This window comes from Rhamphochromis longiceps, linkage group LG3, assembly GCF_057381845.1.
Source record: "Rhamphochromis longiceps isolate RC_006_pf linkage group LG3, R_longiceps_female_GT1.1, whole genome shotgun sequence".
Lineage (NCBI taxonomy): Eukaryota > Metazoa > Chordata > Actinopteri > Cichliformes > Cichlidae > Rhamphochromis > Rhamphochromis longiceps.
The window spans coordinates 55,757,176-55,784,177 of record NC_140559.1 but is presented as its reverse complement, the minus strand read 5'-3'; the positions used below and the strand labels follow the sequence as shown (position 1 = coordinate 55,784,177).

The following is a 27,002-nucleotide window of genomic DNA, read 5'->3' as shown; positions in this document are numbered from 1 at the left end:
GGTAAAAGACAATGAATTTCACACTCACACGAATACAAATGTAACTTTATAAAGGTGGTGGAACAAACAAACCAAATAACAAAATATTTTATTGATGTTTCCTGGATAAATATGTGGGTCACAAATAGAAACTACAGTATTTAACTGCTTGTGGTAGGACTCGACTTAAGCGGTCAAAGAAGTGCAGGAGACTGATGCTGTCCAGTGTAGCAAGTGATTTATTCACCATTCTGTGGTCCAAGAATATTTACAAAGAAACAAATAAGAAACTCAACTCTATAATAAACTCAATTCAAATAAACATAACTGAACTTAAATCAACGGAAATTAAGGTCAAACTGCACACAGCTACACTGACCTGAACCCTTCTTCTGAAACACCTGAGTTCGTCTGCTTAAATAGTCCCCTTAATCAAACACTTTCTCCTCTGGACTATTCCATTCAGTAGGTAGGTGAGATGAACATGATTATATTCATCCTCTACTACTCCTCTTGACTGGCAACATAAACTCTGGTGTAATCAATACATATCACAACATTAAATCTATTTCTTTATAAACCCTTTAAAATCAACTTTATTAAATTATAAGAATTCTTCCCCTCCTGCCCTTGGTCTCTTCCTGTGACCTCAGATGAACCCAGAAGGTATAAAGCAGGAAGTAGAACTACATTTCCTCCTTTTGCTTCTGGAAGACAGGTAGGTAAAGGTAAGTTCAAACAATACAAATTAACAGTTGAAATAAATAACATGTTAACTTAACAAACTTGCATGAATTGATTTAAACCAAGATGTTATATTATATAATCTGTAAAAGTGCAGAACATAAACAAACCCAGGATAGTAGATGTTTGCCTATTGCAGATTACATGTGAAATATGGTTAAATCAAAACAAGAATGTTAACTAAGAATGTAGACAAATGGTCTTCTCACCCACTTTGTCACACTCCTCCCCCCCCCTTAAGACCGTTACTCCTCTGAGTCACGGGACAGGAAATCAGCAATGACATTCTTATGTCCAGGTCTATACTGGACCTGGAAACGAAAAGGCTGGAGAGATAAATACCATCTTGTTATCCTGGCATTAGTGTCTTTCATATTATGAATCCATTGCAAAGCACGATGATCAGTCTCAAGAACAAACTCTTTCCCAACAAGATAATATCGCAAGGTGTCTAGAGCCCATTTAATCGCCAATGCCTCCTTTTCAATGGTCGAATACCTCATTTCCCTTGGAAAAAGTTTGACTGATGTACTGGACAGGCAACTGCTGCCCTTCCTCTCCTTGCAGTAAAACAGCTCCCAGACCCACCTCAGAGGCATCTGTTTGTACTGTGAATGGAAGGTTAAAATCTGGACACTGCAAAACAGGTTTCTGACACAAACAGTCTTTCAAATCATTAAATGCATCCTCAGCATCTTTCGTCCACCTGATCCTTGTAGGACTAGATTTTCTTGTCATGTCAGTCAATAAAGCTGCTCTTGAGGAAAAATTTGGAATTAGTCGACGATACCAACCTACTAATCCCAAAAATGATCTCAACCTTTTCTTTGTGTTTGGCAAGAGTGCTGCAGCAACTGCATCCACTTTTCCAACCTGAGGGCGAATGCCTCCACCCCCTATTACATAACCCAGGTACTGCACCTCGGGCTTGGCGATGTGACATTTCTTGGCATTTATGACAAGTCCAGCATTTGTGATACGTCGAAACACATCAGCAAGATGTTTCAGATGATCTTCCCATGTACCACTATAAACAACAATGTCATCAATGTAGGCAGCTGCATATTGTTCTGCACCCTTCAACACTCGATCCACCAACCTTTGGAATGTAGCTGGTGCTCCATGCAAACCAAAGGGCATCACTGTGAATCTAAACAGTCCACTCGGCACTCTGAATGTTGTTAAGTCCTTAGATGAGTCTGTCAAGGGAACCTGCCAATAACCTTTACAGAGGTCAAGGGTAGTCAGAAATTTAGCATTTCCCAAACGATCAATTAGTTCATCAACCCTCGGCATTGGATAAGGATCAAAAGCAGACACAGAATTTAACTTAGAAAAGTTTACACAAAATCTAAGCTTAGGATCATCTTTCTTTGGTACAAGCACAACAGGGCTACACCACTCACTGTGCGATGGCTCAATGATTCCTGCAGCCAGCATCTCCTCCAGCTCACTTTTCAACTCAGGCAATAGCTTAGCTGGGATACGACAAGTGGTATCTCTAATTGGCCGTTGGTCTGGAGAATGCAAAGTGATTTTGTGTTCAATGAGGTGTGTACGACCTGGCTTTAGACTGAAGAGTTCTTTGGTCATAAGTGATTGCACCTCCTGACGTCTTTCCAAAGGCAAATGGTTTAAATCTGGAAACACAGTTTTGACAGCTGAAGAAGGGAAGTACTGCTCCTGAGGCTCTTCCTCATCCACAACTGTACGTGCCCACATGGATGTTGAGTCCTGTGGCTGGTCAGTCCACTCTTTCAAAAGATTGACGTGGAACACTTGATGATTCTTTCGACGGTTTGGTAAATGAAGCTCATATGTGACTGGGCCTGTCTTCTTTGTGATTTCATATGGCCCCTGCCACTTTGCAAGAAGACTGCTCTCAGAAGTTGGCAAAAGTAGAAGAACTTTCTGTCCCTCACGGAAGACTCTTCTTCTTGACACTTTATCATATCTTTGTTTTTGCCGCTGTTGCGCATGGGCCAGATTGTTATTAGCAAGTTCTTGGAAATGTTCTAGCTTGTCTCTCATTTTGAGGACATGTGAGAGTTCACTAAACCTCTGCTCTGACATCGAACCCTCCCAAGCTTCTTTCAGAACATCCATTGGACCTCTGACAGGATGCCCATAAAGTAGCTGGAATGGTGAAAACCCAGTAGAACTTTGTGGAACCTCGCGGTAGGCAAATAACAAAAATGGGAGCCATTGGTCCCAATCTGACCCTGTTTCATTCACAAATTTCCTGAGCATTGATTTTAAGGTCTTGTTAAATCGCTCCACAAGGCCATCAGTCTGTGGGTGATAGGGACTGGTCTTGACACCCTGGATCCCTAACAAACTATATACTTCTTTAAGCATCTTAGAAGTGAAATTGGTCCCCTGATCTGTGATGATTTCTTTTGGGATACCTACTCTGGAAAACAACTGAATCAGGCAGTTAACAATCTGACGAGCCTTTATTTTCTTCAGGGGGAAGGCTTCAGGATATTTTGTGGCATAGTCACAAACTACAAGTATGTACTTATGACCTGCTTTACTCTGTTCTAGTGGGCCAACAATGTCCATGGCAATGCATGAAAAGGGTGTATCAATGATGGGCATACTGATAAGCGGAGCTCTGCTTTCCTGCCTGGAGCTGTTAACTGGCACTGTGGGCAAGCTTTACAGTATTGTACCGTATCACTGAACTGTTGGGGCCAGTAAAATCTGGGAATCATTCTAGAAAATGTTTTAGATTGTCCCAAATGTCCTGCCCAGGGAATGGAATGACTCATTTTCAAAATTGTAGATCTCAAACTCTGGGGGATCACCAACTGGTCACCAATCTTGCTACGGCGATACAACAAATCTCCCTTAACCACAAACACTTCCTGCCTTCCCTCAACTGTAGTTGACTCTGGAACACATTTAGAGAACAATGGTTTAAGTGTTAGATCCTCTTTCTGAAGCCTAGCAACCTGACTAGCACTGGGGAGAGACTCAGTCTTTAAAGGATCTAAAATGTGTTCAGCTACTCTTGTTCCCTTCACCTTTTCATGTCTTCTCTGTCTCTTGCTCTTTTTTGGTTTAGAACGAGTGCTAGACTCGTCCAATGGGGCATCCTCATTTGCAAAAGGTAATTCATCCCAACCCAAAGCATTAACCTGTAGCTCCTTAGCTTTTGACCTTGTGACCGCTAACAAACTTTCAACGGTTTCAGTCTGACAGGGATGCTTGGCTATTAGCTCTGTGAGTATTGGGAGATCACGGCCCAACACCACTTGATAAGGCAGCGTTTGCAGCACTCCCACTGAAAGAGTGTAACACTGGCCTTCTACTTCAATTGCAACTTCAGCAACTGGGTATGATACCTTATCACCATGAATACAGCACACATCCACTGTTGCTCCTGAAAAGATCACATCCCTGGGAAGACTGTCTTGTCTAACCAGAGAGCGATTACTTCCTGAATCTAACAGAGCTACACAGGGTTTGTCTTCAACAAATACCCCAATTGATGGCTCACGTTGCTGACATTCAATTTCATTTTTGTGATTCTCACTGACTTCAGTTTGTCTAGCAGAACACATGTAATTTTTACTAACAGACATCTTTGTACACTGAGCTTTAAGATGACCTATCTGACCACACAAATGACATGCTTTATTGGTTTTATTTTTTGTCTCAGATCTGGCAGGATCTGAGTTATACCAGTTCTGTCTTGTGTGCTTAACTTTCAAGTCAGGGCCACCACCTAACTTGTTGAATGGCACGTTGGAATTTGACTTAACTGGTGTGAAGTCTTTTGATGGTCGACGAGCTGCTAAGAAAGCTTCAGCCAGTTCTGCTGCTTCCTTGGAAGTCTTTGGGTTACGTTCCTTAACCCACGTCCGAAGATCAGGATTCAAAACCTTGAGAAACTGTTCCATGATGATGGCGTCTCCGATTTGATCCTTTGTCTTTGTTTCAGGATTCATCCACTTGATGTACAACTCCTTTAGGCGGACCTGCAGCTCCCTTGGTGTTTCCTCTGCTCCAAAGGTACTAGAACGAAACCTCATTCGATAGGTGTCAACACTTATTTCATATTTCTGCAAGACAGCACACTTTACTTTTGCATAGTCCATAGTGTCATCAATATCCATGGCTACATAAGCGGAATGTGCTTTACCAGCTAGCAGTGGTGCTAGGTGAAGAGCCCACTCATCTCGCGGCCACTGGCAAGCATGAGCAATTCTTTCAAAGGTGATTAAATAATGTTCAATGTCCTCACCTTCATTGTAAGGTTGCATTTTTGGCCCCTTCCAGCCTGAATGTCTCACCAGTGTTGAAAGCTGTGCCTCACTGCGTTGTGCCGGCTCCAAGTCAAGCCTATTTGATTCTTGTGTGCTGGCAGATGGTTCTGGAGTAGGTGCTCTCGAAGAAGCCGATGTAGATGCTTGTACTTCAAGTAACTGATGCTCTAGATTGCCATGCTGCATCTGCTGTTGAAGCTGGGCAAACTGATGCCGGATTTGCCTCCATCTATCATCCTGGCGCTTGTGCTCTTGCTCCAGTTTAGCATCGCGTTCAGCCTGCTGTTGCATCAGAGTTTGCAAAAGTTTGGACAATTCAGCCACATTCTCTTGTCCAGAAATATGGCCACTTATTGCCCCTTGTTGGTCGCTGCCATCTTGTAAATCATCTGCTTCACATTCTGGAACATGCCCTCTCTTTGCTCGGGTAGACATCTTCTCCACTCCTTAATTGGCCTGGAATCCCACTGCTGCTGCCACCAAATGTGGTAGGACTCGACTTAAGCGGTCAAAGAAGTGCAGGAGACTGATGCTGTCCAGTGTAGCAAGTGATTTATTCACCATTCTGTGGCCCAAGAATATTTACAAAGAAACAAATAAGAAACTCAACTCTATAATAAACTCAATTCAAATAAACATAACTGAACTTAAATCAACGGAAATTAAGGTCAAACTGCACACAGCTACACTGACCTGAACCCTTCTTCTGAAACACCTGAGTTCGTCTGCTTAAATAGTCCCCTTAATCAAACACTTTCTCCTCTGGACTATTCCATTCAGTAGGTAGGTGAGATGAACATGATTATATTCATCCTCTACTACTCCTCTTGACTGGCAACATAAACTCTGGTGTAATCAATACATATCACAACATTAAATCTATTTCTTTATAAACCCTTTAAAATCAACTTTATTAAATTATAAGAATTCTTCCCCTCCTGCCCTTGGTCTCTTCCTGTGACCTCAGATGAACCCAGAAGGTATAAAGCAGGAAGTAGAACTACATTTCCTCCTTTTGCTTCTGGAAGACAGGTAGGTAAAGGTAAGTTCAAACAATACAAATTAACAGTTGAAATAAATAACATGTTAACTTAACAAACTTGCATGAATTGATTTAAACCAAGATGTTATATTATATAATCTGTAAAAGTGCAGAACATAAACAAACCCAGGATAGTAGATGTTTGCCTATTGCAGATTACATGTGAAATATGGTTAAATCAAAACAAGAATGTTAACTAAGAATGTAGACAAATGGTCTTCTCACCCACTTTGTCGCACTGCTAAATTGATAATATGAATTAAACATAATCTTTTCATTCATGAGCTACATAGAAGTTATTGGTGTTGTTATCCCCGCACAGAAGTCTTCACAACATCTCTGCAGGAAAACAAAGTGAACTAAATATCTTGGGGGAAAAACACACACACACACACACACACACATGCTGCCTCGTAGCCAGTCTCTACAGAGAAAGGAGCTGCTTGCTCTTATAGAACACAATGCAATGATGGATGTGGTAACTTTCTATATCACCAAAGACCATCCATCCCAATTAACTGGTTTTGTGAGACATGAAAGCAAAATGCCACAGCATGAGATTTATAAAGGAAAGCCCTCTTACAGGAATTAATTTACAGTAAAAGGCTTTGCTACTTGAACCTTTTCTAAATTATGTTTTGTATCCTATAAATTACTGTATAAAATGTGTCTACAAATATAGCTGTCTGCTTGTGTGCATGTTACCCCCTTTGTGTGTGCACGTGTTTACTAGTTGCTGGTACTGATCAGAATGCAGAACTTGGATTTACCCTCTCAGCTCACTGGGACGGCCGTAACTCTTGTCAAATCATAGCAAGGCCATTGTGCCTGCTCTGGCTGTAGCTGCAGCATTATAAAGCGGATATGAAATCTTCCTTTACTGTTTTCCTGTGCCATCCCTTTCTCATTTCTTCCACATGCCTACCTGCAGGCATTCGTCACCACCCCTCTCTCCTTTTTCTAATTCACGTCTCGTTACCTCCTCTCCCGGGTTGGTCTTGTGACCAAAGGCAATTTAGTGACCTGTACCTCAATGCATTTCAAAAGAAGTTCCCAGTGGAGAGCTTAGAGGAGGTCACAAACAGTGCAGAGAACACGAACGAAGGAACAAAGGAACAAGAACATGAGAGAAATAAACTGCATTTCTGTAACTACTCTCAAAAATAATTGGTGATAATAACAGTGCAGCCAACTAAAAAGCTAGGGACAGTCAACTCATAGTGTAAAAAACATATGTAGAAGTGGCTAGTTAGCAGGCTAGCTGGTAAACTAGTCTAACTAATGCAAATCTTCAGCATGTTGGGCAGTTAGCTTAGCTTAGCTTGACTGCTAAGAGGACAAACATTTTCACTGCTATGACTCCTTTCTCCCAGCAATCCACAAACTTTTACATACAAACACAATTTACAACATACAAACAGTTTGTATGCTGCATTCTTTGTTTTCTGTATTTGTATTATTTTAAGGGTACCAAGAATAACCTCAGACTAATACCATGTGATTAAGTCCTTTAGCATTTGTAACAATTAGCAGGAGGAAAGAAGGAAATCCCGAGATGTTGCTTTTACAAGGTCTGAGCAAGAAGGTGGTCAGTGTGGATCCACAGCTTAGCTAAACACCTACTGTTTTATCGTCTATGCAGCTGCTTCCATCCATTATCCTTTATCAACTAGACTATGCTAGCAGAGGTTCTCAATATAGTCTTTTTACTTTAGAAGGTCATATTAGCCCAAACCATAACTACAAGTGTTTTTTATATAGTTCTTCTACAGTATTTAAAGCTTAAATTTAAGCTGTGAAATGTGAAATTCAAAACCTCTGTGTTGGAAAATGTCTTTAACTTACTTATGTGTAATCGTGATCCTGCAATAACAGCTTATTCAGATAGTACAATATGTTTCGCATGTGAAAGAAGACAGAAGTGGGGCTCTGCTCGTTTATCCTCAGGGTGTATATTCGCAATGTCATTCGAGCAAAGTTTTACTTTGTCCAACTTTCCCCTGTTAACTGCGGAAAGCTTGGCCAGAGCCGGTCCCGGGTATCGGAGTTCGGCCCAATTATGTCTGCCTGCCTCTGTCAGATTGTTTATACCTGGTTGCACATGTGTGTTTGTGGGGATGTGGAGGGTGGCTAAATTGCACAAGGGAATGTGAGTGTGGGTGTGTGGTGTACAGGTTCATTTTGTTGCTTTGTGTGTGACTGCATCTCAAAACACCACCCGCACCCCTTTCACACATCACTCCTCCATCCCTCTCCGCTGCCATCTCTCTACCCCGGAGGCTTTTCCAGAGCATACGACTAATAAAGTGGGCCAGGTCCACGGCTGAGCACTATTTTTATCAGAAAGCAATTTTCAGGAGGTGCCCACAGGTAAGCGGGTCCCAGCCGCCTCAGACAATAGAACCATGACAAGGAGTTTCCCCTCGCCATTAACCTCTGCTGAGCTGAACCACATGCCCCAGTTCTCCAAGAGCAGTGCCCAGCCACTGCACAGAACTCCACAAACCTGCACAAGCCTGCTCTCTGTCCCAGAATTAATATTAATAACTTAAAACAAACATTCCTTTGCTAACTACTTGGTATCAGAATGGATGAAGGGCAGATAACTGCAACATGCTCATTTGCTCTTAAGTGCTTTCTCAGTATGCATGATTTAAAATTTGTAGGCAGTCAGACGAGACTGAAAGAGAAGTGCTAGATGGGGAAATAAAGAGAGATGTATGGTGGCCAGATGAATAAAGGTACTGCAGAGGTGAAGGCGACAGGAGGATGATAAAGAGGAATTGTGTATTGCTGGGGATGTGTAAAGACAGATGGATACACACAGACCATCTGGCCTCTTTCCTCATACAGCTGGACTATCTGTCTCTTGAAGGAACGAAGTTTATGTTTGTGCATGTTATGATCACGGAGTCAAGCTTTAGCTATCACTGAGATAAAGCATCAATGTAGGTTTCATAGGGCCGTGGGTTAAAGTGGGCAGGGACTATCAGGAACAGTATTCTGGCACATTCAATTAATCAACAATTAAACCTACACAGTAGTATCAGTCTAGTGACTGTAAGAGTGAAGATGCTGCATTTGTGTGTAGATGGTATCTAATGTTTGCGTGATTTTCAACATCAACGTTTGTATGCTAGAATAAATACAAATAAATCTCATTTGTCTGCAGCAAAGCATAAAAAGCATTTTTTGGAGGGGATAAAAGTATAAGAAGGGAGGGTTGACAGCAGAAAGGAAAGGTTTCAGGATGAGGTGGAATGGGACAAAGGGAGAGACGAGGACAAAGAGGACACAGCAAGGACGAGGACTGCAGATAAGGGACACATCAAGACAGTGATATGCTAGTGACAAAAAGCAAGGAGGGAACAGGAAAAGGACAAACCACAAGAGACGCCAACAGACACAAATGTTCAGACGGAGAGTAAGACAGACTGACAGGCAAGTAAAAGCTATACAAGTGAGATGGGGGGGGTGGGGTTAAGGAAGGAGGAGGGTGGGGGAAGAAAGATGAGCATGGCCGTGGTTGTTGCTCCCAGAGGGGACGTTATGTTCGGTCCAAGTCTGGGGCTGTCAGGCCATCCTTCTCCCTTTCTCTCTCCCCAGCATCTTCCGATCTTTTCGTCTTCCTTCCTTTCAACAGTCAGCCCAGTTTGTTATTACTGGTGCTAAGATTCAGCCATTCCAGTCAATCAAACTGCCCCACCGGCCACTCTATTCTTAAGGAGTTTAAGGGGCCCTCGCCTTGAATACTGATTTTCATGAAAACCACCTAGCATGGAAGAAAATCCTGAAAATGTTACATCTGTATCAGCTTTTAATTCATCTTTCAATTCAATCTCTAAGCTTATTTCTAAGTCAGGATCTCATTTTTAAACAAAGCCCATTTCCTTTCTGCATATTTTTATGTAAATGCAAAAAAAAAAAAAAATCCAATACTTTGTAGTGACTCACTCCTCTTCTCTCCTTCTCACCTCTATTATCATCTCACTTTATCCTCCCGAAACAAGAGGCTCATGTAGGGACAAAAGGACATTCGCTCCATCATTTAGCCTGTCGCTCCCACACTGCCTTGTTTATCTCGTGCACAACAACTTCCTGACCTATGCTTTAAGGTATTACAAGCGTGTTATTTTTTTTTTTTTTACAACAGATTACTTTGCAGCAACGTGCACACGTCCCAGCCTTTTCTGCCTCGCTAACTGCTACAAGAAGCAAGGCAAAGTTGTTTGGTGGTCTTTAAATATCTCTCAAGGCCGCCTATTCTTGCTGAGGCAGGTAAGTCAACACTCGAGAGAGAAAAATACTTCTTCAATCATTTCTATTTATTTTTCCTTTGAAGGTTCTTTCATTAATGCTGTGTGTGGTTGTCAGAGAATGTCTATACTGTTTAAACAAAACAAGCTGTGGAATTGGGTGTTCATTGTATAATGAAAAATATGTATTATTCATGATGCGCGTGTGTGTGTGTGTGTGTGTGTGTGTGTGTGTGTGTGTGTGTGTGTGTGTGTGTGTGTGTGTGTGTCACAGCACAGTGCCATCTAAAGCAATCAACCTCATGTACTGTATATAGACGTTTACTGTTTTCTAATGGCAAATATTGGTATTTGAGTCATTGCTGGCTAGCTCCTGTGCTTAGGAAGTGATGAGGGCTGAAAGTAACTTAAAAGCGCCACATTTCAGTGCACCCCTGTGCACTTTCAGGGCCTGTAACTGGGATATTTTCATAATATGAAAGCAAAACTCTGCATGGCTTCATTAGATGTTCTACAGCTATTGTACAAAACAAAGCAGATTTGGAGGGGCTCAGGTGGGAGGCCCTGACTGATTTCCATGAAATGAGTCATATTTCTTTTTGATTTTTAAAATAATACCCATTTCACAGGATAAACTGTCCACTCAGCTGGGATACTTCACTCAGTTCACTTTCTTTGAAGTGCTGTCTGTTCCACAGTGAGTGCGTTAGCAGTAATAGATGTCTTTAGGCAACTTCCCCCCCAAGCAGACAGAAAATTGAGCGATTTAGAAAGTGAAGCCATGTAAAACTGTAAAACAGATTTTAGCCACCTGAGAAATACTGGTTTAAGTGCCTGCTAGAGTCAGAGCATTTTCAACACTTTGCCATCAGACAGGAAGAAGGCAAAGCCATGCGCTCCACTAGCTCCACTTCAAGCTTTTCATTTACTGTCCCCTTGATTGGTTAGTTCATCTATGATGCTGCTCCTTAACGAGTTATTTGCAGAAATCAACAAACTTGGTCGACTGCTGCATTTGTTCTACTTCAAAAAAAGTGTGGTTCTAATACTGGATCCTGGTTCCAAGCCACGTTGCGTTACAGAGCAGAGAAGGATAGCTCTGAAGCTTTGACCTTTCTGTTTGTGGAAAGGAGAAAAATTTGCTTAAGAGACTCAGTCGTTTTGTATCTACTTATTTCCTTGCTTCCTTTCTGTCACTGGCTCCTTTCTCTTTTGGCGTGCAAGATAAAACAACAAATTAAATGCAAAATATATGATTAAGTACACTGACTTAAACAAAATCTTTGTTTGAGGCTGTTTACACAGCTTGCAAGATAAACATCACAAATATTTGAAGTATTTAAATGGTGTCATCATTAAATTAGATTAGGTGATTATATTAAATCCCGGTGATCCTCGTGGGGAAAATGAGCTGTGGCAGCAGAGGAGTGCTGAGTTTAAAAATGAGAACAGATCAGATGGAGAATACTGAGGAAAATTACAACAAAGGAGCAACAAATGGGAAGGATGCAACTGATGAATAAAGATAAATTACAGTTCTGGGGGAAGACCAAGGCAGAAAACAGAAAACTACTTTTCTCATTTCTCTGAGCCGTTGCCTAAAAAACCCAGAACGTGCTTCATTTTCATGTCTTTCAAACAACTGTTGGAATTATTTACCGTGCATGTTGCAGAGCACATGACATCTACCACAGAGGCCAATGAAAGATTAATGCTGAGTAGCCACTGCAGTGATGTCGTGTATGTGAGCTTTTCTTATTTTACAAAAGGGAGAAGGACGGGAACAACTTTACACCCCTTGGTTACAATCCCGCTGGAGAATACTTCAGTCAACACTAATATAACCAAAGTATAAATATATTGTATACACTTCTGTAAAGCATCTTGGTTGCCTAGTTGTGCAGTTGCTATTTTTCAACTGATTCTTCACATTAATGTAGTGCTTCCACCAACTGATCCTTTTTGCTTTTAGCCAGAAACTCATTCTGGACGATACAAATTGGTGTAAGCAGAACTCACAGCAGATGTTGTTGTAACCACAAACTGTACATAAAAGATGGACGTAGCAACCGTGCTCTCACTCAGTCGTTTCTGAACTCTAGTTTTTTGTTTTTATATTCAGTTAATGTGTTTTAGCTACAGTTTTCAGTTTGTAGGTTTTCCTTTCAGACACAGTTTATATTCATTTTTAATCCGTGTCTCTGTGTTTGATAAGATACAGGAACCAAAGCAAGTGGGTTTAGGCACAGAAACTGCTTTGTTGAGGTTCACATGTGCATATTGTGGTTTGGGGTTAAATGCACATATTAAAAACATGGTATGGATCCGTTCTGGCTGGACTCCAAATGTAAGTAGTTATCGTGAATTTCTGTGTATGTAGATGTCAACGCTTGCAGCTGATAGCAACAGATCCCACATTTATCACTGACTGATAGCATGTGATTGCAAACTTGACCTCATTGAATTGCACACTGATAGCAGAGTTACTGTCTAATTGCTGTATGGCTGTCAGTTGCCTTATGTTAAGCAGAGCTTCTATACTACTTACTATCAACTTACTACATTATGTTTTCTATATTGCCTTTTCTTAACTATTCATTAACTATTAGACACAGCCAGTTAAAATAACATTGGCTCATTTTTCATTGAACTTATTGTCTTTTAACTGAGACACCAATGTTTCATACCCAGTTATCAGATAACTCCAACTTCAGCTCCAAGGCAAATGTAAAACAAACCAACCACCAACAGGCATTACCTCCAAAAACAATGAAACTTTAAAGGATGCAGATAAATTAAACAACAACTGAGTATTTCTCCTTCTCCCACGTCGCACAGCAGTTTCCACTAGATGTTCATATTAAACTCTCTCTCTGAGACCACTTCCTAAAATTCCCCTATCTTTCAAGAAATTATGCAGGCTCCTAAAACACTAATGGTTGCATAACAGGATGTCAAGACTCCACTCTCCCTCTCTCCAGACCCCGAGGCCGGTGAGCACAAAACCTGCCTTGGGTCTTCTTCCCCATCTCTGTCTTTGGGGCTCACTTGTGCAGAACAATAGCAGAGCAGCTAGTTAAGGTGAGGGAGAGCAAAAAAATAAAAAAAATCCAACACCACTCCTTTGTCCTCCGTCTGTTCCCATCTCAGAGGGATTTTCTTAAACATTTTTTTCAACACTCTCTTTCCCTGTGGTTATTTCCCTTAGTGAAAATGGGTCACCTTTCTTTTTGTCAGGAGAATGCTTGGGTAAGTATAACCTCTGCATCTGTGTGTTTGGAGGTGTGTGTGTGTGTGTATTCAAGGTTTTTTATGATCGAGAAATGGTTCCAAGCCCTGGAAAAGTCATGCAAGGACCATTTTCTGGGTCTCATTAGGGGGGAAGGTATATTTCTTCAGGGACTTCCAGTGTAGCATGAAGATATCCAGTCTTTTATTTTTTTTGTTCCATTTGCTGGTTATTGTTTATCAAACAGGTTAATTCAGGTAAATTCTAAAAAATAATAATAAAACAAAATTAATAAAGAAATAATGAAGTCAATTATCAGATAAACTGATTCATTTAGACAAACCCCTCATGTGTCCCCCACACTGCTAGCAACCAAAGTCTGTTTGACAACTGACTACAAGTGATCAAACCACCTGATTATAAGTAGTCTGTAAACAAATGTTATTACAGTTACTTATAATTATAAGTAACTTACAGTTACTTATAATTGCATCTTTCAGCTGGTCTCTATTATTATGAATAATGATATTAATGTAGCATTAGCTTGCAAAGTCACCTAGCAAAACAGCTAGCTTGGTTTAGCTTTAAGTAAATGCTAATGTGCCAGTTCCTCTGACACTTGAGGTAGTCTCCAAAGCGTTCAATTTCCATATTAAAATGTCCAAATTCAGCCAACGATATAATATGTTTGTAGTTGTTTTTGTTTTAATATTAAAGTGCTAAACCTAAAATAAACTAAGTTAAAGTAAGTGAACTGGACCTCTTCACCATATTTGTGGTGTTTGATAAAGAGATATCTGGCAATGAATATCACCTGCTGCATGTTACAGCTCATCCAATAATTTTGTGGTCCTATTTTTTTTCTTCTAGTATTTATTGAGCTGTTACTAATTAGCAGGCATCCATCTGCGCATTGCACCCATACTGTCTGTGGACATGGCTCACTTACCAAGTTTGCTTGTGGTTGTGGACAAGTTCTCATCCACATATTGTCACTCCTGACACCAAAAAGACAACATGCTAATGTTGAAGCTTCAAAATGAGTCCAGCGATCAATAGATAGTATCAATGAGGCTACATTCAACTTATCTATACATGCAAACATGAGGTAACAAACCTATTAACTAACTTTACTTAATATTATGTAATTTCTAGGCCAGGATGACTGTAAAGTAAGAACTGTCTTATGCTCAGTGCAGCTTGTGTTTGACAAAGTGAGAAGCTGCTAGAATTAAGGACAAACTGCTGTTCACATACTGTATGTGTGGCAGCACAGGGGGATGATTTATGTGTGTGCGCTCTTTCCAGGCTTGTTTTTGCATTGTTGCTCCTGACAGAAACCCTTTACCTCCCCTCCTCATTTCTGGCAGTATGTGCGCAGGCAGCGTTGGATGGACTTTGAAGTGAGCGCACCGATGCACTTCAAACAAGATCTCACACACTTTGCCATTTTGCCAAGAGGACGAAAAAACAGCTGGAAAAAAAAAGAAAAGCTTTTCTCTGCATCCTGATAGAGTGCACTCGGATCACCTGTTATTCCAAATCTGTGGCTCTGCTGCTTCTGTCTTCACATCAATACGAAACCTCAGCGGGAGCGTCGTTTGTGCTTTTTCAAAAAATGGTGGCATACAAGTGCTGCTGTGACCGAGAGCAGGAAACTGTTTAATGTACAGATCTTTACAAGCGCTGCGCAGATTCAGACGTCTCCACCTCTGCCTCACTGACTGTGAGCAAAGCTGGTTATTTAGAAAAGTTGTGTGTATGGAGGGAGATTCATGTTTCACTGAAGTAATACACTGCTATCAGTCCACTATAATGGAAACTGGCACATAGATCAGCAGAACTGTGTTAATTATGCCTTAAAGAGTAGTCACCACATTCACATCTGGCAATCTGCAGACGCTAAAGAAAATATGTATTCCCCAAGTAGTTGGCAAGTGGTTGCTGGAAGACCAATTTTACCCGGTGACTGCCAGCGACCACTTGCAAATGGAGATTTTTCCCTAAAGCAGTCTCCAACCACTCTGTACTCCTGTGTGACTGAGGCCTAAGCTATCACATGTCACTCAGCAATTTAAGAAAAGCGATTGCAATTACAGATGACCTTGATAAGCCTGTAAACTTTGGGCATATATCTGTATTAGCTCTATCGGAGCAAACAAACATGGAATGACAGTGTGTTTGCTATTCATACCGAAGTGTAGAGGTAGCCCTCGCTGTTCATGGCAACGTAGAGCCCTGTCTTGGTGCTCTGGATGGCCACTATCCTGAGCCCCACAGGAATCAAGTTGAACTGCACTGCAAGACACAGAGAGGGAGGAGTGATGTTAGAGCAATCATTCTGTCTCTTAAACGTTCACAGTGCTTTCTCGTGGCATAAAAAGACAATTGCTTTCCAGCTGTCTCCTGTTTCACACTCCCTGTTGTACAGTTTATCTGTCAAAGGTGAGAAAAGCAAGTTTGTGAAAAAGGCAAAGAGAGAGGGCGGAAAGGATTTGGAGACAGAAATTTTGTGTTTACCTTTCTTGGGGTGAGAGTAAGAGTGCAATACGTTTAATGCTTGATATCGAGATACATTTGAGTGCCTTGTTTAGGACAGAGACCTGGCAAATTCCTTTGCTTTCTTTTATCTGTTCTTGAATACACCAGGTGTACATCAGAAAAACAGAACATTGCCCTACATGCCATAGGAATACTTTCATTTGCAATACACGAATCTATTATTGAACGTGGCAGTTACAATGAAGTAAATTCAGAAAAGAAAAAACATGCAGCTGTGAATTTTTTTTTTAATCAATGGGATTTCTGACAGTCATAATGATATTTTCACAGAGAACGTGTGCATGAACCCTGAACATTTTATTAGAAAAATCAGCATTAGCTCATTTTAATCAAAGCTCTGTAATCTTACATCCCAAGGTGTGCCACACATTTTAAAGGCTGTATATAGCTTGAAAGTGAACCGGATTATTAAGTAATGCAGGTCATAGCTTAGGCTAAAAATGCGAGGAATGCAATCCCCCAAAAACTCATTAAGGGCATAAAGAATTTTCCATAGTTTGACATTTATAGTCTTTTAATGAAGAGGTTAAGTGTGGTGGTGGTCGCCGGGCAGGCCTTTGGATTCTCCCTAAAATCTAGATTCATGCCACAGAGAGATAGAGACACAGCGAGAAGGAGAGAGAGAAGGTAGCTCAGCAGAGAGTTTTAAGAATAGCGTGCATTAGAAAGTGAATTCATTTTCTGCATCCCGACACACTAAACAGCACTTTGTAATGTAGTTTGCTGAATGTCCTCCTGTGAAACCTTGGATCTCCTACATGCATAGCTCTGCATAAGAGCTAACTTCAGCCTGGACACCAGAACAACAGTCACTGTTTCCTTCTCATTTTTGTTCCTGTAGATGCACAAGCTTTTCTGGTATGAATGTAGATCGTGTCTGAGTGTCTAAAAAAGTTTCTTATATGATGTGGCATGGTAAGCTGAACGGTACTGACAAAGCAGCCTGTGGCTGCCAGCTGCTCTGTGGTCACAGTGTCATGATGACCAAATGCTACTGAGATGATTAAAGCCCCTGAATCACATGGATTGAGCCAAAAAAAATACACATGAGTTTTGAAAGATCAAACAAAACAATATAACTATGAAAAACACTTAAGCTCATAAAATCTACCAGATAAGTGGTGACCCATCTAGGATTAGGAGAACGTTACACCCAAATGCTTCTGTAGATAAACTATATGAGACTTCATTCAAAATGTAGCAACTTCTACTTTCTAATATGTCTGATTTATCAGGTTTCTAAAATAAAACTAACCTTCTACAATAACCCTAACTCTGGATAGGTCAGTAGTGACCTGATGGAATTCATATATATATATATATATATATATATATATATATATATATATATATATATATATATATATATGAATATATATATGAATATATATATGAATATATATATATGAATATATATATATATGAATATATATATATATATATATATATGAATATATATATGAATATAAATATATATATGAATATATATATATATATGAATATATATATATATATGAATATATATATATATGAATATATATATATATGAATATATATATATATATATATGAATGAATATATATATATATGAATATATATATATATATATGAATATAAAAAACACCCAGCACGCCCCTGCGGGCGGTTTATCCTTCAAGCTCGGGTCCTCTACCAGAGGCCTGGGAGCTTGAGGGTCCTGCGCAGTATCTTAGCTGTTCCCAGGACTGCGCTCTTCTGGACAGAGATCTCCGATGTTATTCCCGGGATCTGCTGGAGCCACTCGCCTAGCTTGGGAGTCACCGCACCTAGTGCTCCGATTACCACGGGGACCACCGTTACCTTCACCCTCCACATCCTCTCCAGCTCTTCTCTGAGCCCTTGGTATTTCTCCAGCTTCTCGTGTTCCTTCTTCCTGATATTGCTGTCATTCGGAACCGCTACATCGATCACTACGGCCGTCTTCTTCTGTTTGTCTACCACCACTATGTCCGGTTGGTTAGCCACCACCATTTTGTCCGTCTGTATCTGGAAGTCCCACAGGATCTTAGCTCGGTCATTCTCCACCACCCTTGGGGGCATCTCCCATTTTGACCTCGGGACTTCCAGGTTATACTCGGCACAGATGTTCCTGTACACTATGCCGGCCACTTGGTTATGGCGTTCCATGTATGCCTTGCCTGCTAGCATCTTGCACCCTGCTGTTATGTGCTGGATTGTCTCTGGGGCATCTTTACACAGCCTGCACCTGGGGTCTTGCCTGGTGTGATAGACCCCAGCCTCTATGGATCTTGTACTCAGAGCTTGTTCTTGTGCTGCCATGATTAGTGCCTCTGTGCTGTCTTTCAGTCCAGCTTTGTCCAGCCACTGGTAGGATTTCTGGATATCAGCCACCTCCTCTATCTGCCGGTGGTACATACCGTGCAGGGGCCTGTCCTTCCATGATGGTTCCTCGTCTCCCTCCTCTTTCTTGGGTTTCTGCTGCCTGAGGTATTCACTGAGCACTCGGTCAGTTGGGGCCATCTTCCCAATGTATTCTTGGATGTTCCTTGTCTCATCCTGGACTGTGGTGCTGACACTCACCAGTCCCCGGCCCCCTTCCTTCCGCTTAGCGTACAGCCTCAGGGTGCTGGACTTGGGGTGAAACCCTCCATGCATGGTAAGGAGCTTTCTTGTCTTTATGTCAGTGGCTTCTATCTCCTCCTTTGGCCAGCCTATTACCCCAGCAGGGTACCTGATCACGGGCAGGGCGTATGTGTTGATGGCCCGGATCTTGTTCTTACCATTCAGCTGACTCCTCAGGACTTGCCTGACCCTCTGCAGGTACTTGGTGGTTGCAGCCTTTCTAGCGGCCTCTTCATGGTTCCCATTTGCCTGCGGGATCCCCAGGTACTTGTAACTGTCCTCTATGTCTGCAATGTTGCCTTCTGGTAGTTCAATCCCCTCAGTTCTGACTACCTTCCCTCTCTTTGTTACCATCCGACTACACTTCTCCAGTCCGAACGACATTCCAATGTCATTGCTGTATAGCCTGGTAGTGTGGATCAGTGAATCGATGTCTCGTTCACTCTTGGCATACAGCTTGATGTCATCCATGTACAGGAGGTGGCTGACAACTGCTCCGTTCCGTAGTCGGTATCCGTAGCCAGTCTTGTTAATGATCTCACTGAGGGGGTTCAGGCCTATGCAGAACAGCAGTGGGGACAGAGCATCTCCTTGGTAGATCCCGCACTTGATGGTAACTTGTGCTATGGGCTTGGAGTTGGCCTCTAGTGTTGTACGCCACATCCCCATTGAGTTCCTGATGAAGGCTCTTAGGGTCCCATTGATCTTGTACAATTCTAGGCATTCCAGTATCCAGCTGTGGGGCATTGAGTCATAGGCCTTCTTGTAATCAATCCAGGCAGTGCACAGGTTGGTCAGTCTGGTCTTGCAGTCTCGGCTGATTGTTCTGTCTACCAGTAGCTGGTGTTTTGCGCCTCTGGTATTCTTGCCAATTCCTTTCTGTGTCCTGCTCATGTATTGACCCATGTGCCTGTTCATCTTAGCCGATATGATGCCTGACAGGAGCTTCCATGTAGTACTGAGGCAGGTTATTGGTCGGTAGTTGGAGGGGACCGGTCCCTTCTTGGGGTCCTTGGGGATCAGGACCGTCCGGCCTTCAGTTAGCCATTCCGGGTGTCTCTCGTTAACTAGCAGCTGGTTCATTTGTGCTGCCAGACGCTCGTGGAGTGCAGTCAGCTTCTTCAGCCAGTAGGCGTGAACCATGTCGGGCCCTGGTGCTGTCCAACTCTTCATACTGGAGACCCTTTCTTGGATATCTGCCACTGTGATGGTTACTGGACCCTGTTCAGGGAGGTTGCTATGGTCTGCCCTCAGATCCACTAGCCACTGAGCATTGCCGTTATGGGTTGCATCCTTCTCCCATATGCTCTTCCAGTATTGCTCCGTCTCCAGCCTTGGTGGTGCTGTTCTCTTATTGTTCCCTTGCCACTGAGAGTACACCTTTGCTGGTTCTGTGGAGAACAGCTGGTTTATTCTCCTGCCTTCTATCTCTCTGGTGTACCTCCTCAAGCGGCTGGCCAAGGCTGTGAGTCTTTGCTTGGCAGTTTCCAAGGCCTCAGGTATGGACAGCTTGCTGTATTTCTTAGGCACCTTATTCGTCGCACCTTTCTGCAACTCCGTTAGTTGGCTAACCTCCCTCCGTGCTACTTTGATCTTGCCCTCTAGCCTCCTTCTCCATGGAGGGTACTGCCCCTTGTGGCTGTTCAACTTGTAGCCAAGCATCTCACTGATCACTGCTGCCGTATTGTAGATCAGCTTGTTAGTGTCGGTAATCGTGGTTGTAGGTATTGCCCGTAGTGCTGCATTAACATCATCTAGCAGACCTTCTGAGGGTACTTCACGTAATCTTGGTAACCGGCTACGGGGGATCCAGGTTTCAAGCTTGGCCATGATCCTATTTTTCAGGTCAGTTCCTCTCGCACTCAACGATCCTTCTCCTATCGCACTTGGGGCTATGTACCCAATCTCGGGTGGGGGTGATGATATCTCCCCCCTGACCTGGCGTCCTGACTCCTCCTTGCCGTAGCATTTGTGTTGTACCTCGTCAATCTCTAGCTGTGAGAGCAGTCCCTTCTTTCGAATGTTGGAACACTGAGCTACTAGTTGTTTCGCCGTCATTGTGGATGTTGGGTATCGAAGAATCCATAGGTCCCTCATCCTATTCATGTAGCCCCTTCCGCCGGGGTTACTTGCGTAGTAGCATTCCAACAACGCCCTGTTTTCGTCCCTTGCCCACCGATGCCTTCTTGTTCCAGTAGCCCACTTTTCGTCAGGGTGCCCTGGTTCCTCAACACCTGACGCGGACCTTGTTGATCCGGGCGACGTCCGAGCCGGCATGCCTTCATATTTATCTGTCTCGCTCATGTCTGCGGTAGGCTTGCTTAGCATAGGGGGTCTAGCCTTAGGACCCTTACTGGATACAGACGCCCCAGGCAGGAATCGAACTTGCGATCCTCTGTTCCAAAGGCGTGTAGTCTAACCACTACGCTATCCAGCTGCTATATATATATATGAATATATATATATATATATATGAATATATATGAATATATATATGAATATATATGAATATATATATAGCAGCTGGATAGCGTAGTGGTTAAACTACACGCCTTTGGAACAGAGGATCGCAAGTTCGATTCCTGCCTGGGGCGTCTGTATCCAGTAAGGGTCCTAAGGCTAGACCCCCTATGCTAAGCAAGCCTACCGCAGACATGAGCGAGACAGATAAATATGAAGGCATGCCGGCTCGGACGTCGCCCGGATCAACAAGGTCCGCGTCAGGTGTTGAGGAACCAGGGCACCCTGACGAAAAGTGGGCTACTGGAACAAGAAGGCATCGGTGGGCAAGGGACGAAAACAGGGCGTTGTTGGAATGCTACTACGCAAGTAACCCCGGCGGAAGGGGCTACATGAATAGGATGAGGGACCTATGGATTCTTCGATACCCAACATCCACAATGACGGCGAAACAACTAGTAGCTCAGTGTTCCAACATTGGAAAGAAGGGACTGCTCTCACAGCTAGAGATTGACAAGGTACAACACAAATGCTACGGCAAGGAGGAGTCAGGACGCCAGGTCAGGGGGGAGATATCATCACCCCCACCCGAGATTGGGTACATAGCCCCAAGTGCGATAGGAGAAGGATCGTTGAGTGCGAGAGGAACTGACCTGAAAAATAGGATCATGGCCAAGCTTGAATCCTGGATCCCCCGTAGCCGGTTACCAAGATTACGTGAAGTACCCTCAGAAGGTCTGCTAGATGATGTTAATGCAGCACTACGGGCAATACCTACAACCACGATTACCGACACTAACAAGCTGATCTACAATACGGCAGCAGTGATCAGTGAGATGCTTGGCTACAAGTTGAACAGCCACAAGGGGCAGTACCCTCCATGGAGAAGGAGGCTAGAGGGCAAGATCAAAGTAGCACGGAGGGAGGTTAGCCAACTAACGGAGTTGCAGAAAGGTGCGACAAATAAGGTGCCTAAGAAATACAGCAAGCTGTCCATACCTGAGGCCTTGGAAACTGCCAAGCAAAGACTCACAGCCTTGGCCAGCCGCTTGAGGAGGTACACCAGAGAGATAGAAGGCAGGAGAATAAACCAGCTGTTCTCCACAGAACCAGCAAAGGTGTACTCTCAGTGGCAAGGGAACAATAAGAGAACAGCACCACCAAGGCTGGAGACGGAGCAATACTGGAAGAGCATATGGGAGAAGGATGCAACCCATAACGGCAATGCTCAGTGGCTAGTGGATCTGAGGGCAGACCACAGCGACCTCCCTGAACAGGGTCCAGTAACCATCACAGTGGCAGATATCCAAGAAAGGGTCTCCAGTATGAAGAGTTGGACAGCACCAGGGTCCGACATGGTTCACGCCTACTGGCTGAAGAAGCTGACTGCACTCCACGAGCGTCTGGCAGCACAAATGAACCAGCTGCTAGTTAACAAGAGACACCCGGAATGGCTAACTGAAGGCCGGACGGTCCTGATCCCCAAGGACCCCAAGAAGGGACCGGTCCCCTCCAACTACCGACCAATAACCTGCCTCAGTACTACATGGAAGCTCCTGTCAGGCATCATATCGGCTAAGATGAACAGGCACATGGGTCAATACATGAGCGGGACACAGAAAGGAATTGGCAAGAATACCAGAGGTGCAAAACACCAGCTACTGGTAGACAGAACAATCAGCCGAGACTGCAAGACCAGACTGACCAACCTGTGCACTGCCTGGATTGATTACAAGAAGGCCTATGACTCAATGCCCCACAGCTGGATACTGGAATGCCTAGAATTGTACAAGATCAATGGGACCCTAAGAGCCTTCATCAGGAACTCAATGGGGATGTGGCGTACAACACTAGAGGCCAACTCCAAGCCCATAGCACAAGTTACCATCAAGTGCGGGATCTACCAAGGAGATGCTCTGTCCCCACTGCTGTTCTGCATAGGCCTGAACCCCCTCAGTGAGATCATTAACAAGACTGGCTACGGATACCGACTACGGAACGGAGCAGTTGTCAGCCACCTCCTGTACATGGATGACATCAAGCTGTATGCCAAGAGTGAACGAGACATCGATTCACTGATCCACACTACCAGGCTATACAGCAATGACATTGGAATGTCGTTCGGACTGGAGAAGTGTAGTCGGATGGTAACAAAGAGAGGGAAGGTAGTCAGAACTGAGGGGATTGAACTACCAGAAGGCAACATTGCAGACATAGAGGACAGTTACAAGTACCTGGGGATCCCGCAGGCAAATGGGAACCATGAAGAGGCCGCTAGAAAGGCTGCAACCACCAAGTACCTGCAGAGGGTCAGGCAAGTCCTGAGGAGTCAGCTGAATGGTAAGAACAAGATCCGGGCCATCAACACATATGCCCTGCCCGTGATCAGGTACCCTGCTGGGGTAATAGGCTGGCCAAAGGAGGAGATAGAAGCCACTGACATAAAGACAAGAAAGCTCCTGACCATGCATGGAGGGTTTCACCCCAAGTCCAGCACCCTGAGGCTGTACGCTAAGCGGAAGGAAGGGGGCCGGGGACTGGTGAGTGTCAGCACCACAGTCCAGGATGAGACAAGGAACATCCAAGAATACATTGGGAAGATGGCCCCAACTGACCGAGTGCTCAGTGAATACCTCAGGCAGCAGAAACCCAAGAAAGAGGAGGGAGACGAGGAACCATCATGGAAGGACAGGCCCCTGCACGGTATGTACCACCGGCAGATAGAGGAGGTGGCTGATATCCAGAAATCCTACCAGTGGCTGGACAAAGCTGGACTGAAAGACAGCACAGAGGCACTAATCATGGCAGCACAAGAACAAGCTCTGAGTACAAGATCCATAGAGGCTGGGGTCTATCACACCAGGCAAGACCCCAGGTGCAGGCTGTGTAAAGATGCCCCAGAGACAATCCAGCACATAACAGCAGGGTGCAAGATGCTAGCAGGCAAGGCATACATGGAACGCCATAACCAAGTGGCCGGCATAGTGTACAGGAACATCTGTGCTGAGTATAACCTAGAAGTCCCGAGGTCAAAATGGGAGATGCCCCCAAGGGTGGTGGAGAATGACCGAGCTAAGATCCTGTGGGACTTCCAGATACAGACGGACAAAATGGTGGTGGCTAACCAACCGGACATAGTGGTGGTAGACAAACAGAAGAAGACGGCCGTAGTGATCGATGTAGCGGTTCCGAATGACAGCAATATCAGGAAGAAGGAACACGAGAAGCTGGAGAAATACCAAGGGCTCAGAGAAGAGCTCGAGAGGATGTGGAGGGTGAAGGTAACGGTGGTCCCCGTGGTAATCGGAGCACTAGGTGCGGTGACTCCCAAGCTAGGCGAGTGGCTCCAGCAGATCCCGGGAACAACATCGGAGATCTCTGTCCAGAAGAGCGCAGTCCTGGGAACAGCTAAGATACTGCGCAGGACCCTCAAGCTCCCAGGCCTCTGGTAGAGGACCCGAGCTTGAAGGATAAACCGCCCGCAGGGGCGTGCTGGGTGTTTTTTGAATATATATGAATATATATATATATATATATATGAATATATATGAATATATATATATGAATATATATATATATATATGAATATATATGAATATATATATATATATGAATATATATATATATATATATATATGTATATATATATATATATGAATATATATATATATGAATATATGAATGAATATATATATATATATATATACATATACACACATATATATATACATATATATACACACATATATATATATATACATATATATATATATATATATATATATATATATATGTATATATATACATATATATATATATATATATATATATATATATATATATACATATATATACATACCAAGGGCTCAGAGAAGAGCTCGAGAGGATGTGGAGGGTGAAGGTAACGGTGGTCCCCGTGGTAATCGGAGCACTAGGTGCGGTGACTCCCAAGCTAGGCGAGTGGCTCCAGCAGATCCCGGGAATAACATCGGAGATCTCTGTCCAGAAGAGCGCAGTCCTGGGAACAGCTAAGATACTGCGCAGGACCCTCAAGCTCCCAGGCCTCTGGTAGAGGACCCGAGCTTGAAGGATAAACCGCCCGCAGGGGCGTGCTGGGTGTTTTATAAGGGTGGTATGGCTTACAAGGAGTCTCTCTTCCTTGACAGTCTGAAGTCATGTCACAGTAATGTGTAATGTGTGTCTTGTTTGAGTGTGGATAGAAATGTCACGTCTGTGTTCACACTGCTGGACAACAATGTCTTTCAGTTATTGAAATTCAACAATGTTTTTTAGTCAACAATGTCAGATACGACTACTCTGCTTCATTTCTGAGTTTTGCTAGAAAAAGAAATTACGCCACAGTAAAAATGACATTTTAATAGAACAGCTAGTAATATTACCATCACCCACCGACAGGAAACCAAAGGTTTTGTTGGTATAATCTACCAAATGGATACAGGTTGTATACATATTAACATCTCCTGTCTGCATCAATTACTGCTCACTCAGTTAAAGCCCATTTGGCCGTAAGAGTGTTTAGGCTGGGATTACTGTCTGGAAGCAACAACTTCTGAAGGCTCCCTTTGAAATCTGTCAGAAATTATGCTAATTGTGAACTCTCTGTGTGTGTCTGTTTATGTGAGTGTCCTTGTGTCTTCTTTCCTTTTTCTGTTTCCATGTTCTCCTCCTTATGTTTAATTCCATGCCTCCCCTGCCTGTCATGTTTATCCCATGTTTCCGTCATATCATGCCTCTCCTCTCGCTCTCTCGTGCTGTCTCGAATCATTGCTCTCTCGCTCTCTCCCTATGTGTTGTCTCCGTTAACTGTTCCTGCGTCCCCTTCGTTATCTCCTCCCGTTGCCTCCTTAATCCATCTAGCTTCCCTGACTGTTCTTTCCTCTCAGCAAAAAATGTCATGTTGTGAGTTAGTCTACGTCTTAGTGTTTCCTGTTTTATTCTGACAGTCTTGCGTTCCATGTTCGGTGTGTTTAGTTTTGCTTCTGCTGTCTCGTTGTGTCTAATTTGCCTCATGCATGTGTTTCCTGTTCCCTCGTCATTCCTCTTGTATTTAAGCCCCCTGTTTCCGTCTGTCCAGTGTCGCTTTCTCCCTCATTCCCTGCTGTTGTTCTGCCTGCCTGCCTGCTTAGTTCATGTGTATCCCAGTTTTTGTTTGTTCTTTTGGAGTCCAGCAATAAAGCTGAATTTTGAGTCGAGTTCTGCCTGCCGCACACAACAAACACGACCTCAGACGTTGTATAAAGATTGGAGAAATAGTACAGAACATTTTAATAACTGGGTTTTAGAGACTGGACTCATGCACCTACCAGCGTATTGTGTCTCACTTTTCTAGTTCTTACGCTAAGGAGAGGTGCTCATATTTTGTGTTTTAGAGTATCAGCTTCTACTTGCTGTTGTCTTGTGAAGCATTCCACCATCACATAGTTACTAGCAACTACTCATTTCTTTACACAATGTCTGTTACAATCAAGTTGATTTTGACTTTGGCAAAATTCCCATACTGCCATTAGTCCTAAAGGCCAAAGCAGACAACACTGCTAAGCTTTTCGTTTAAACTCTGGTCGAGAATATAAAAACTGAAGCATAATTGGGATGCAGTATGTGTGAGTGATTTCGTCTTCTTTTGGCAAATTGCAAGAGTGCATTATAAAGTCAGAGCCCAGTTGTCAAAGTGACAGATTTCTTACACGGATGAAAAATGAAGTCTAAGGAGCATGTTTTAGATTCATGAAGCCATTAGCCACTAATAGACAAATCAATTTCAAATCAAAAGTTCTGCCAACATAATGGATGGAAGTTAAGTTATCAGATGGTGT

General features: G+C 43.1%; 1 protein-coding gene across 2 annotated transcripts in view; it reads right to left on the bottom strand.

Annotated features, from left to right (window-relative positions):
• The window catches only part of fgf11a (fibroblast growth factor 11a), a 121,422-nt gene that overhangs the window by 24,896 nt on the left and 69,524 nt on the right, over window positions 1-27,002 (bottom strand). For both annotated transcript variants that reach the window (XM_085400417.1, XM_085400416.1), the window contains one exon: window positions 15,719-15,822. In XM_085400417.1, the coding sequence (XP_085256543.1) occupies window positions 15,719-15,822 (104 nt within the window). The remainder of the gene's footprint in view (window positions 1-15,718; window positions 15,823-27,002) is intronic.